The following is a 14,468-nucleotide window of genomic DNA, read 5'->3' on the forward strand; positions in this document are numbered from 1 at the left end:
AGCATTACAAGTTAAACAGCAATTCTAATGTCATTTTACACTATTTTCACTGCCATCTTCTTCCCTCTAATTAGAACCCCCAAACATTATATATATTTTTTATCCTAACACCCTAGAGAATAAAATAGCGATCGTTGCAATACTTTCTGTTACGCCGTATTTGCGCAACGGTCTTACAAGCGCACTTTTTTGGGAAAAAATTACACTTTTTTTAATTAAAAAATAAAACAGTAAAGTTATCCCCATTTTTTTTAATATTATGAAAGATAATGTTACGCCGAGTAAATTCATACCCAACATGTCACGCTTCAAAATTGCGTCCGCTCGTGGAATGCCGACAAACTTTTTTACCCTTTAAAATCTTCATAGGCGACGTTTAAAAAAAATCTACAGGTTGCATGTTTTAAGTTACAGAGGAGCTAGAATTATTGCTCTCACTCTACCAATCACGGCGCTACCTCACATGTGTGGTTTGAACACCGTTTACATATGTGGGCGCTGCTCACATATGTGTTCACTTCTGCACGCAAGCTCGTCGGGACGGGGTGCGTTTTCTGGCTCCTAACTTTTTTAGCTGGCTCCTAGATTCCAAGCAAATTTGTCAACCCCTGACTTACACCAGTGCTGGTGGTAATAATGCGCTCGCTGACACCAGTACTGTTTTTTTTGAAGTTTGAAAGTTTGCATGCGGCCCCCCATGGCATATGAAAACTTGTCTTGTGGCCCTCAGGTAATTTGAGTTTGAGACCCCTGATTTAGACACTTTATAAAATAGAAATTGACTGGGGCCATTTTAAGTGTGGGCATCATGAAGCCAGACTGTATGACTTCCTGGATTTCAGCCTTGCAGGTCTCGCACATGCTCAGTGCTGCACAAGCAGTGTAATAGGTTTCAGATCAGATTTCAGCACCTGTACTGTCCAAGTCACATGATTCTTCGAGACTGGGGAGTGCACAGACTCCTGGAAAGTTACACCCACTACATTCCCAGGAGTCTGTGGGGTGTAGGTTAGGAAGCATTAAGCACCTAGGTGCAGGAAGTGGGAAGATTAACTATTCTGCCCAGCAACAACACTTTGAAGGCATCTAAAAAAAAAAAAATGTTTTCTTAAGCCCTGTACACACGGTAGGACTTTTGGCCAACCAACTTCAAAATCTGCAACTTTTCAAATTTGTCCGACCGTGTGTACGCTCCATCAGACCAACTTTTTCTGGTTTCATCCAACAAAAAGTTGGGTCTGCGAACGGACCAACTTTTCGGCAACAAAAGTCCGATGGTGCTTTGTGTGACTGTGTGTACAGCAATCCAACCAACTTTTGGACAAAGTGCAAATACGAATGCTCAAAACCAATGTTAAAAGCAACAAACAATAGCAGAAGTTAACCAAAGGGTGGCGGTAAAGAGCAGAAAATAGCAAAAAAAAACATGTGATGTTAGGAAACTTTTAGAAAAGTTTGCAGAAAAGTCTGACTGTGTGTATGCTATGGGTGTGGCAGGACAAATCAATTAGGACAAAAATCCAAGGGAAATTTTGTTGGATGTCCTACCGTGTGTACAGGGCTTTAAAGGACTAATGACATTTGTTTAAAACTACTGATGTAATGTTATATTTATGGGTGGAACTCCACTTTAATGCTTCCGAGCATGCGTCGACTTGATTCTGAGCATGCGTGGATTTTTGACCCATGGATTTCTCCACAGACGATCGTTTTTTTCTATCGGTTTTTTAACCATAAGAAAAATTTAAAACAGATTCTATTTTTTTTCACAGATGGGAAAAAAAACGATGACGCCCAAACACGATCGGTTCGTCCGATGAAAACGGTCCATTTTAATCAGACGAACCGATCGTGTGTACAGGGCAATAAACATCGGTAAAGCGCCGCTAAAACAAGTGTGTGAAATGGGTCTTAGACATTGCTTTGACAATCCTTGTCATTTTGTGTATATGTAAAGCAATGCACAAACTGATGGCACTATATAAATCAATATGTGTAACCATGATAGTAATCTTGGGAAAGACGTAATACATTATCTTACTGGCACATAGTTTAGCTATAAAGGACCAAATACAAAAGTGAACTAAGCCTTGAAATATTTTCATTTTGCTATGAATTAGAAATACCGAGATGAATTTTGTACACTTGTACACATACAAAAAATAATAATAATAAAACATATATTTAAATATATATATATATAATTCTTTTTTGAAAAAGGTTAGTATGATAGTCCTCGAACCTCTGGGCACAGTGGGGTAGATTCAAGTAGGGGCGGGCACTACTACGGCGGCGCAGCGTACCGTTTTTACGCTACGCCTCCGTAAATTACTTGAGCTACGCTTCATTCACGAAGCATTTGCTCCGTAATTTGCGGCGGCGTGTCGTAAAAGTGGCCGGCGTAAGCGCGCGTAATTTAAATGATCCCGTAGGGGGCGTGGATCATTTAAATTAGGCGCGTTCCCGCGCCGAACGTACTGCGCATGCTCCGTCGGGAAAATTTCCCGACGTGCATTGCGGTAAATGACGTCGCAAGGACGTCATTTGCTTCGACGTGAACGTAAATGGCGTCCAGCGCCATTCACGATTCACTTACGCAAACAATGTAAATTTCGAAAATCGTGACGCGGGAAAAAACGACGTGTATACTTACCATTGGCTGCGCCTCCTAATAGCAGGAGCAGCCTTACGCAGAAAGCGACGAACGCAAACGACGTAAAACTCGAACGCCGGGCGCGCGTACGTTTGTGAATCAACGCGAGTATGCAATTTGCATACTCTACGCTGACAACTACGGGAACGCCACCTAGCGGCCAGCGTCAGAATGCAGCCTAAGATACGACGGCATAAGAGCCTTATGCCAGTGGTATCTTAGGCTACAGTCGGCGTATCGAGCTTTCTGAATACAGAAAGTCGATACGCCGGCGCTACTTAGCAATTACGCTGCGTATCTATGGATACGCAGGCGTAATTGCTTGCTGAATCCACCCCAGTGTGTTCCCGTTGGGGCACACGGAGAGCGGGGACCTAATACCGGTTATGTCTTACGTTGTGGTTTGCACTGGATGGTTGCTATGTATATCACTTGTCTGCCATTGTAATTTGTTATGTATGGTTATCTGTACTTGTTCCTCACAACCCATTGTACATTTTGTTGCTGTCTAACGCTTTTCTACTGCATTTATGTATGACTATGCCTTTAATTTTTCAATAAAAAAAACAATGGAATTAAAATGTTGAAAAAGCAACTTACAATTCTTCAGAACCCAGACACAGAAGTCTGAGAGCTGTTAGAAGCTTCCAGGTGGGCCCATCCTGTCCAAATGTCAAATTTCTAAAATAAAACATAATTAGAAAAATTTGAATAATTTTTTTAACCTATTCTATTCCACCCTATGACATTATTTAGCAATTATTTTAAGTGGACTGATTGTAAAACAAAAAAAAAACAAAAAATCATCCTTCATATAAATCAATGGGACACATCAGCTTACTGATGACATCAGATTGAGGAAACGTGCGTAGAGGCAGAACATCCGACGCATAATTTCTAGTCCCGGTAGGTGGAACGCACGCCAGCTTCAGAACACGAGCGAGGCGGTGGCGTTTCCAATACTAACACCGGCGGGTTGTATATGTGCCGGTTTAAGCACCTTATAATGTGAGCATTATTTTAAACACTGGTTCTATATACTATGGGCTAGATTCAGATAGATTTCGGCGGGCGTAGCGTATCTCAGATACACTACGCCGCCGTAAGTTAGAGCAGCAGGTCCTGTATTCACAAAGAAGTTGCCCTGTAACTTACGGCGGCGCAGTGTAACTGGGCCGGCGTAAGCCCGCCTAATTCAAAATAGGCTGGTTGGGGGCGTGTTCTATGCAAAATACTAGTGACCCCACGTATTTGACGTTTCTAACGAACATCGCATGCGTCGTCCGTGGACGTATCCCAGTGCGCATGCTCCAAATTACGCCGCAAAGACTCATTGGTTTCGACGTGAACGTAAATTACACCCAGCCCTATTCACAGACGAGTTACGCAAACGACGTAAAATGTATCCCAGTGCGCATGCTCCAAATTACGCCGCAAAGACTCATTGGTTTCGACGTGAACGTAAATTACACCCAGCCCTATTCACGGACAAGTTACGCAAACGACGTAAAACGTGAAAAATTTGACGCGGTCCCGACGTCCATACTTAACATTGGCTGCGCCATGTTTTTGGTGGTTTATCGTTACGCCTGAAATTGCCTTACGTAAACGGCGTATCTTTACTGCGACGGCCGGGCGTACGTTCGTGAATAGGCGTATCTTGCTGATTTACATATTCTAGGCGTAAATCAGCGTACACGCCCCTAGCGGCCAGCATAAATAGACAGTTAAGATACGACGGCGTAGGAGACTTACGCCGGCCATATCTTAGCAACATTTAAGCGTATCTTAGTTTGAGCATACGCTTAACCACTTGCCGACCTCCTCATGTAAATATACGTCAGCAGAATGGCACGGACAGGCACATGCACGTACGTCCTCTGCTTGACGTGGGTCGGGGGTCTGATCGGGACCCCCCCCCCCCCCCCGGTACATGCGGAGGTCGGTAAGCCTTGGGGAGCGATCCGGGACGACGGCGCGGCTATTCGTTTATAGCCGCTCCGTCGCGATCGCTCCCCGGAGCTGAAGAACGGGGAGAGCCGTGTGTAAACACGGCTTCCCCGTGCTTCACTATGGCGGCGCATCGATCGAGTGATCCCTTTTATTAGGGAGACTCGATCGATGATGTCAGTCCTACAGCCACACCCCCCATAAGTTGTAAACACACACCAAGTGAACACTAAATGTTACAGCGCCCCCTGTGTTTAACTCCCAAACTGCAACTGTAATTTTCACAATAAAGAATGCAATTTAAATGCTTTTTTTGCTGTGAAAATGACAATGGTCCCAAAAATGTGTCAAAATTGTCCGAAGTGTCCACCATAATGTCGCAGTCACGAAAAAAAAACGCGGATCGCCGCCATTAGTAGTAAAAAAAAAAAAAAAATGCAATAAAACTATCCCCTATTTTGTAAACGCTATAAATTTTGCGCAAACCAACCGATAAACGATTATTGCGATTTTTTTTACCAAAAAAAGGTAGAAGAATACGTATCGGCCTAAACTGAGGAAAAAAAAATTGTATATATGTTTTTGGGGGATATTTATTATAGCAAAAAGTAAAAAATATTGCATTTTTTTCAAAATTGTCGCTCTATTTTTGTTTATAGCGCAAAAACTAAAAATCGCAGATGTGATCAAATACCACCAAAAGAAAGCTCTATTTGTGGGGGAAAAAGGACGCCAATTTTGTTTGGGAGCCACGTCGCACGACCGCGCAATTGTCTGTTAAAGCGACGCAGTCCCGAACTGTAAAAACACCTTGGGCCAAATTCTCAAAAGAGATACGCAGACTTAACTGCTGTTCAGCCTGCGTATCCCTGTGCCTAACTTTGGAAACGATTCTCAAAAGGCTTTTTCCAAAGTTAGGCAGAAAATCTGACATGTGTAAGACACTTACACGGTCAGATTTTAGGATGCAGTACCGCATCCGCCACTGGGGGCATTTCTCATTGAAATCCAGCTTTGCGTATGCAAATGAGGACTTAAGCAGATTTTCAAAGCATTTCAGCACTTTGATTTCTGCCTAAGTTCCGAATTTGCCGGCGCAAAATTAGGGCTGGTTTTACAATGTGGAAAGTTAGCCAAACCTTGTAAAGGCCCATTCCAGCGACGGCATTTGGTATGCATTCCTGAGGGAGAACTCCACGGCAATTTTTAAATTCAAAACCGGCATGGGTTCCCCCCCAGGAGCATACCAGGCCCTTAGGTCTGGTATGGGTTGTAAGGAGACCCCCCCACGCCGAAAAATTGACGTAGGGGGTCCCCCTACAATCCATACCAGACCCGTATCCAAAGCACGCTACCCGGCCGGCCAGGAATGGGAGTGGGGACGAGCGAGCGTCCCCCCCCCTCCTGAGCCGTGCCAGGCCCCATGCCCTCAACATGGGGGGGTTGGGTGCTCTGGGGCAGGGGGGCGCACTGCGGGCCCCCCCACCCCAGAGCACCCTGTCCCCATGTTGATGAGGACAGGACCTCTTCCCGACAACCCTTGCCATTGGTTGTCGGGGTCTGCGGGCGGAGGCTTATCGGAATCTGGGAGTCCCCTCAAATAAGGGGGCCCCCAGATACCGGCCCCCCACCCTAAGTGAATGGATATGGGGTACATCGTACCCCTATCCATTCACCTGGAGGCAAAAAGTAAAATGTAGTAAACACACAACACAAGGCTTTTTAAAATATTTTATTATTCTGCTCCGGATGCCCCCCCTGTCTTCGTTATTAGCTCAATTAGCAGGGGGGGCTTCTTCCGCTCTCCGGGGGTCTTCCACTCTCCGGGGGTCTTCTCCGCTCTCCGGGGGGGCTTCTCCGGACTCCGGGGGGCTTCTTCCATCTTCTCCCCTCTTCCGCTCTTGACTCGGCGAACCCTGGTTCTTCTGCAGCTCTCCGGTGCCTTCTTCTTCAGCGCTGGCTGCCTGCTATGTTTGTGTGTTAGCTCGATTTCAAACAGGCAGCCGGCGCGGTCTTCTGTGACGCCAGGGTCTTCTGGTCTTCTGTTCTTCCGATGTTGCCTCGTCGCCTGTTGTCGCTGTAATGATGGAAGCGCGCCTTGCATCCCATTTATATAGGCATCACCGTCCCATCATGCTCCGGTAGGTACCCACGTGGTGGGTGCCTACCCACGTGCACCCACCACGTGGGTACCTACCGGAGCATGATGGGACGGTGATGCCTATATAAATGGGATGCAAGGCGCGCTTCCATCATTACAGCGACAACAGGCGACGAGGCAACATCGGAAGAACAGAAGACCAGAAGACCCTGGCATCACAGAAGACCGCGCCGGCTGCCTGTTTGAAATCGAGCTAACACACAAACATAGCAGGCAGCCAGCGCTGAAGAAGAAGGCACCGGAGAGCTGCAGAAGAACCGGGGTTCGCCGAGTCAAGAGCGGAAGAGGGGAGAAGATGGAAGAAGCCCCCCGGAGTCCGGAGAAGCCCCCCCGGAGAGCGGAGAAGACCCCCGGAGAGTGGAAGACCCCCGGAGAGCGGAAGAAGCCCCCCCTGCTAATTGAGCTAATAACGAAGACAGGGGGGGCATCCGGAGCAGAATAATAAAATATTTTAAAAAGCCTTGTGTTGTGTGTTTACTACATTTTACTTTTTGCCTACAGGTGAATGGATAGGGGTACGATGTACCCCATATCCATTCACTTAGGGTGGGGGGCCGGTATCTGGGGGCCCCCTTATTTGAGGGGACTCCCAGATTCCGATAAGCCTCCGCCCGCAGACCCCGACAACCAAGGGCAAGGGTTGTCGGGAAGAGGTCCTGTCCTCATCAACATGGGGACAGGGTGCTCTGGGGTGGGGGGGCCCGCAGTGCGCCCCCCTGCCCCAGAGCACCCAACCCCCCCATGTTGAGGGCATGCGGCCTGGCACGGCTCAGGAGGGGGGGGGACGCTCGCTCATCCCCACTCCCATTCCTGGCCGGCCGGGTAGCGTGCTTTGGATACGGGTCTGGTATGGATTGTAGGGGGACCCCCTACGTCAATTTTTCGGCGTGGGGGGGTCTCCTTACAACCCATACCAGACCTAAGGGCCTGGTATGCTCCTGGGGGGGGAACCCATGCCGTTTTTTTCTTTGAAAATTGGCATGGAGTTCTCCCTCTCAGGAATGCATGCTGAGCGACGCTGTCATTTTTTTTTATAATTAATTGTTTTCCCGGCGCGTCTTTTTTTTTCACCCGTCGCAACTTTAGTGTCCCGTCGAAATTCTCAAAGCCGACCGGCGTTAATTACGTTCGCGCGCTGCACGTCGGGAAAATTACGTCACACGCATGCGCAGTACGGCCGGCGCGGGAGCGCGCCTCATTTAAATTTTAAACGCCCCCAGGAGAGGAGGACCGCCTTACGACGGCGGCACTTAAGTTACACAGCGTGTAATTTCTACCTAAGTGCTTTGACGATCAGGCACTTAGGTAGAAATTTTAAGTCAGTGTAACTTAACTGCTGAAATTTAAGTTACGCAGAGTTTTTGAGAATTTGGCCCCTTGGGTCTTTAGGCAGCATATTGGTCCGGGGCTTAAGTGGTTAAAGTTGCGACGGCGCGGATTCGGACTTACGACGGCGTATCTACTGATACGCCCGTCGTAAGTCTTTATGAATCTGGCCCTATGTCTTGATTTTCTATGGTGGAGTGGAGGAGACACGATTGGACAGATATCTAAACTTTGTGTAAGCAAGAGGAATACTTTGCAGCAAAATCGTTTGGCCATATTTAAAGGGTCCAATATGACTGATGTAGTGGACACCCGCTATCACATATAAGTAGAGGAGGATTTAAAGAGACAAGCGACCTACTTTTTAGCTAAAGAGGTCATTGTGTTCCGGTGAGTGATTTATTCACATGAGCACATTGGGTGTGAAGTAATATCGCATAATAAAAGCACATTAAGCCGAGTACACTGGAAAAAAGAGATTTTTAATACAGCTTACCTGTAAAATCTTTTTCTTGGAGTACATCACGGGACACAGAGCGGCATATTCATTACTATATGGGTTATATGGAGTACCTTCAGGTGATGGACACTGGCAATCTCAAACAGGAAATGCCCCTCCCTATATAACCCCCTCCCATAGGAGGAGTACCTTAGTTTTGTAGCAAGCAGTATGCCTCCCAAAATGGTCCCCAAAAGAGGGGTGGGAGCTCTGTGTCCCGTGATGTACTCCAAGAAAAAGATTTTACAGGTAAGCTGTATTAAAAATCTCTTTTTCTCTATCGTACATCACGGGACACAGAGCGGCATATTCATTACTATATGGGATGTCCCAAAGCAATGCTTACAATGAGGGGAGGGAGAACATCTCCAAGACAAAAGGATTTAATTTAGAAATATACTCAAATCATAATAAATCCAACTTAGTTGAGAAAAATAATTTTAAATTTTAAATTTAACTCAAAAAAGGGGAGCCCCCGGAATCCGAGGGTCTCAAACTGCAGCCTGCAGCACTGCCTGCCCAAAGGCTGTATCAGTATTCCTTCTTACGTCCAACTGGTAGAATTTTGTAAACGTGTGGACAGAAGACCAGGTTGCCGCCTTGCAAACTTGAGCCATAGAGATCTGGTGGTGTGCTGCCCAGGAGGCGCCCATGGCCCTAGTACAGGGGTCTCCAAACTTTTTACTTCGAGGGCCACATTCTATATTTTACACATATTCGCGGGCCGGAAACATAATTTATAAATAAATCCACAGTAGAAATAGAATAGAATTTGACTTACTGCTGACAGCAAGATTGAATGGTGCTCCTCTATTCTTTGCTGGCACCTAAACGCTGGAGCATCATGCAGCGGGGCTAAACTTCCAGCGTGCATGAGGCTTTACATCCGTGTCACCATCATCTGTGTCACCATCAGTCTCTCCATTCATCTGTGTCACCATCATCTGTGTCCCCATCCATCTGTGTCCCCATCAGTCTCTCCATTCATCTGTGTCCTCATCTGTGTCCCCATTCATCTGTGTCCCCATCAGTCTCCCCATCCAACTGTGTCACCATCATCTGTGTCCCCATCAGTCTCCCCATTCATCTGTGTCCCCATCAGTCTCCCCACCCAACTGTGTCACCATCATCTGTGTCCCCATCAGTGTCCCCATTCATCTGTGTCCCCATCAGTCTCCCCATCCAACTGTGTCACCATCATCTGTGTCCCCATCAGTCTCCCCATTCATCTGTGTCCCCATCAGTCTCCCCATCCATCAGTCTCCCCATTCATCTGTGTCCCCATCAGTCTCCCCATCCAACTGTGTCACCATCATCTGTGTCCCCATCAGTCTCCCCATTCATCTGTGTCCCCATCAGTCTCCCCATCCATCAGTCTCCCCATTCATCTGTGTCCCCATCAGTCTCCCCATCCAACTGTGTCACCATCATCTGTGTCCCCATCAGTCTCCCCATTCATCTGTGTCCCCATCAGTCTCCCCATTCATCTGTGTCCCCATCAGTCTCCCCATCCAACTGTGTCACCATCATCTGTGTCCCCATCAGTCTCCCCATTCATCTGTGTCCCCATCAGTCTCCCCATCCATCAGTCTCCCCATTCATCTGTGTCCCCATCAGTCTCCCATTCATCTGTGTCCCCATCAGTCTCCCCATTCATCTGTGTCCCCATCATTTTCCCCATCCATCTGTGTCCCCATCCATCAGTTTCCCCATCCATCTGTGTCCCCATCCATCAGTTTCCCCATCCACCTGTGTCCCCATCAGTCTTTCCATTCATCTGTGTCCCCATACATCTGTGTCCCCATCAGTCTTCCCATTCATCTGTGTCCCCATTCATCTGTGTCCCCATCAGTCTTCCCATTCATCTGTGTCCCCATCAGTCTTCCCATTCATCTGTGTCCCCATTTATCTGTGTCCCCATTTATCTGTGTCCCCATTTATCTGTGTCCCCATTTATCTGTGTCCCCATTTATCTGTGTCCCCATTCATCTGTGTCCCCATTCATCTGTGTCCCCATTCATCTGTGTCCCCATTCATCTGTGTCCCCATTCATCTGTGTCCCCATTCATCTGTGTCCCCATTCATATGTGTCCCCATCAGTCTTCCCATTCATCTGTGTCCCCATCAGTCTTCCCATTCATCTGTGTCCCCATTCATCTGTGTCCCCATCAGTCTCCGCATTCATCTGTGTCCCCATCATCTGTGTCCCCATTCATCTGTGTCCCCATTCATCTGTGTCCCCATTCATCTGTGTCCCCATCAGTCTTCCCATTCATCTGTGTCCCCATTCACCTGTGTCCCCATCCACCTGTGTCCCCATCCACCTGTGTCCCCATCAGTTTCCCCATTCATCTGTGTTCCCATCAGTCTTCCCATTCATCTGTGTCCCCATCAGTCTTCCCATTCATCTGTGTCCCCATCAGTCTTCCCATTCATCTGTGTCCCCATTTATCTGTGTCCCCATTTATCTGTGTCCCCATTTATCTGTGTCCCCATTCATCTGTGTCCCCATTCATCTGTGTCCCCATTCATCTGTGTCCCCATTCATCTGTGTCCCCATTCATCTGTGTCCCCATTCATCTGTGTCCCCATTCATATGTGTCCCCATCAGACTTCCCATTCATCTGTGTCCCCATCAGTCTTCCCATTCATCTGTGTCCCCATTCATCTGTGTCCCCATCAGTCTCCGCATTCATCTGTGTCCCCATCATCTGTGTCCCCATTCATCTGTGTCCCCATTCATCTGTGTCCCCATTCATCTGTGTCCCCATCAGTCTTCCCATTCATCTGTGTCCCCATTCACCTGTGTCCCCATCCACCTGTGTCCCCATCCACCTGTGTCCCCATCAGTTTCCCCATTCATCTGTGTTCCCATCAGTCTTCCCATTCATCTGTGTCCCCATCAGTCTTCCCATTCATCTGTGTCCCCATTTATCTGTGTCCCCATTCATCTGTGTCCCCATTCATCTGTGTCCCCATTCATCTGTGTCCCCATTCATCTGTGTCCCCATCATCTGTGTCCCCATCATCTGTGTCCCCATCATCTGTGTCCCCATCATCTGTGTCCCCATCATCTGTGTCCCCATTCATCTGTGTCCCCATCATCTGTGTCGCCATTCATCTGTGTCCCCATTCATCTGTGTCCCCATTCATCTGTGTCCCCATTCATCTGTGTCCCCATCAGTCTCCGCATTCATCTGTTTCCCCATCAGTATCCCCAAAAATTGGTGTCCCCATTAGAGCCCCCCCATCATTTATCCGAGTCTCCCTGCACATTTGTGTCCCCATCACAGCCCACCCCCGCCTGCATATTTGTGTCACCATTAGAGCCATCAGCCCCCCTCCTCACATGTTTGTGTCCCCATAAGAGCCACCAGCACCCCCACATTTGTGTCCCCATCAAACCCCACAGATATTTGTGTCCCCATCAGAGTCATCACCCCCCCCCCCCACATTTATGTCCCCATCTGAGTCATCACCCCCCCCCCCCATATTTATGTCCCATCAGTCATCAGCCCCCCCCCCCCCATTTATGTCCCCATCAGAGTCATCAGCCCCCCCCACATTTGTGTCCCCATCAGAGTCATCAGCCCCCCAACATTTGTGCCCCCATCAGTCTACAACCCCCCCTCCACGTGTGTCCCCAGCAGAGTCATCAGTCCCCCAAAATTTGTGTCCCCATCAGTATGAAAAACCCCCTCCACGTGTGTCCCCAGCAGAGTCATCAGTCCCCCAAAATTTGTGTCCCCATCAGTATGAAAAACCCCCTCCACGTGTGTCCCCATCAGAGTCATCAGCCCCCAGATGTTTGTGCCCCATCAGCGCCATTCAACCCACCCCCACACAAGTGTATAAGCCCCCCTCCTTGCATTTGTCCAGCGCGTCTCCACTCTCCATCACTGGCTGTGCACTGCAGACCTGCTGCATCTCCCGACTCCCGCCCCGCTGGTATTACACACTCGTTACTGGTTAACAGCGAGGCGGGAGGCGGGAGCAGGGAGGCGGCAACAGGTCTGCCCTAAACACCTCATTGGCTGCTGGGATGCCGTGGTCCCAGCCAGCAGCCAACACACACAGTGAGACGCCGGGAGGGATTGCGGGACCTGCGCTGCATATTGCCTGGGGCGAATATGCAGCGCAGGTTCCACAACTAACAGGGGAACTAAGGATTCACGCTGCGGGCCGGAATAAATGGCCTGGCGGGCCGGATGTGGCCCGCGGGCCGTAGTTTGGAGACCCCTGCCCTAGTAGAATGAGCCTTTAATGATAACGGAGGAGGCAACCCTTTCAAGCCGTAGGCCTGAGTGATTAACTGCTTAATCCACCTTGAGATGGTGGATTTTGCAGCTGCCTGCCCCTTCTTGGGCCCATCCGGTAAAATGAACAACACATCCGTTTTCCGGATCTTCTCTGTAGCTTCAAGATAGGCCTTCATGGCCCTGACAATATCCAAGGTATGCAGCAACCCTTCCTTTTTGGAAGTAGGTTTAGGAAAGAAGGATGGTAATACCAAATCCTGGTTTAGATGAAAACTGGATATAACCTTCGGTAGGAAGGAAGGATGAGGGCGGAGAACGACCTTGTCCTTATGAAAAATAAGATATGGTTCCTTACAGGATAAGGCTGCCAGTTCCGATACTCTTCTGGCGGAAACTATGGCGACCAAAAATACTAACTTCCTTGTCAGTAAAACCAAAGGAATTTCAGCCAATGGCTCAAACGGTTGTTTCTGTAAACTTGACAGAACAAGATTTAAATCCCACGGGCAAGGCGGGTAAGACCCCTTGAAGGAAGGTCTTAACCAGCGAGTGGGTGGCCAGCGGCCGCTGAAACCACACTGACAAAGCTGAAATCTGTCCTTTGATTGTGCTTAATGCCAATCCTTTATCCACTCCTAGCTGGAGAAAACGTAATACTCTATCGATGGTAAACTTGCGAGAAAGCCATAGCTTGGACTCACACCAGCCTACATAGGCCTTCCAGACCCTGTAATAAATCACCCTAGAGACCGGTTTCCTGGCTCTGATTAGGGTAGAGATTACTTTCTGAGACAGACCTCTACCCCTGAGAATCAGGGATTCAGCTTCCAGGCCGTCAAATTTAGATGCCGTAAGGCAGGGTGGAGGATCGGACCTTGCGATAGCAGGTCTGGCCGTAGAGGAAGAGTCCAAGGGTCTCCCACTACCATCTTTAGGATTAGTGAATACCATGCCCTTCTGGGCCATGCTGGAGCTACCAGGATGACTGGTATGTGCTCCACCCTGATCCTGCGCAGCAGGCGGGGTAGTAACTGGAGCGGGGGAAAAGCATAAAGAAGTTTGAACTGATGCCAAGGGCAAACCAGCGCATCGGTTCCGCAGGCCATCGGATCCCTTGAGCGGGATATGAACCTGTCTAGCTTCTTGTTGAGTCTCGATGCCATGACATCCACGTCCGGCACTCCCCATTTTTGGCAGAGTGCTTGAAAGATTTGTGGATGTAGAGACCATTCCCCCGGCAACAGAGTCTGGCGACTTAAGAAGTCCGCCTGAAGGTTGTCCACTCCTGGAATGAATATTGCCGATATGCAGGGCACATGAGCCTCTGCCCATAGGAGAATCAAGCTCACCTCTCTCTGAGCGGCTTGACTCCTGGTTCCCCCTTGGTGATTTATGTATGCCACGGCCGTGGCATTGTCTGATTGAATTCTCACCGGGAACCCCTGCAATTTGGACGTCCAAGCCCTGAGGGCTAGTCGAGCAGCTCTGAGCTCCAAGATGTTGATGGGCAACTGCCTCTCTGGCTTTGCCCAAGTACCTTGGCGAGTGCAACCATCCAAAATTGCTCCCCAGCCCATCAGGCTGGCGTCTGTGGTCACTATCTTCCAAGCCACTGGGCTG

General features: G+C 48.5%; 1 protein-coding gene across 1 annotated transcript in view; it reads right to left on the reverse strand.

The window, feature by feature from the left end:
* The window catches only part of SETD4 (SET domain containing 4), a 70,099-nt gene that overhangs the window by 9,175 nt on the left and 46,456 nt on the right, over positions 1 to 14,468 (reverse strand). The window contains exon 9 of the mRNA XM_040338945.1: positions 3,254 to 3,334. Coding sequence (XP_040194879.1) covers positions 3,254 to 3,334 — 81 coding nt within the window. The remainder of the gene's footprint in view (positions 1 to 3,253; positions 3,335 to 14,468) is intronic.

Source organism: Rana temporaria, chromosome 2 (genome assembly GCF_905171775.1).
Source record: "Rana temporaria chromosome 2, aRanTem1.1, whole genome shotgun sequence".
Lineage (NCBI taxonomy): Eukaryota > Metazoa > Chordata > Amphibia > Anura > Ranidae > Rana > Rana temporaria.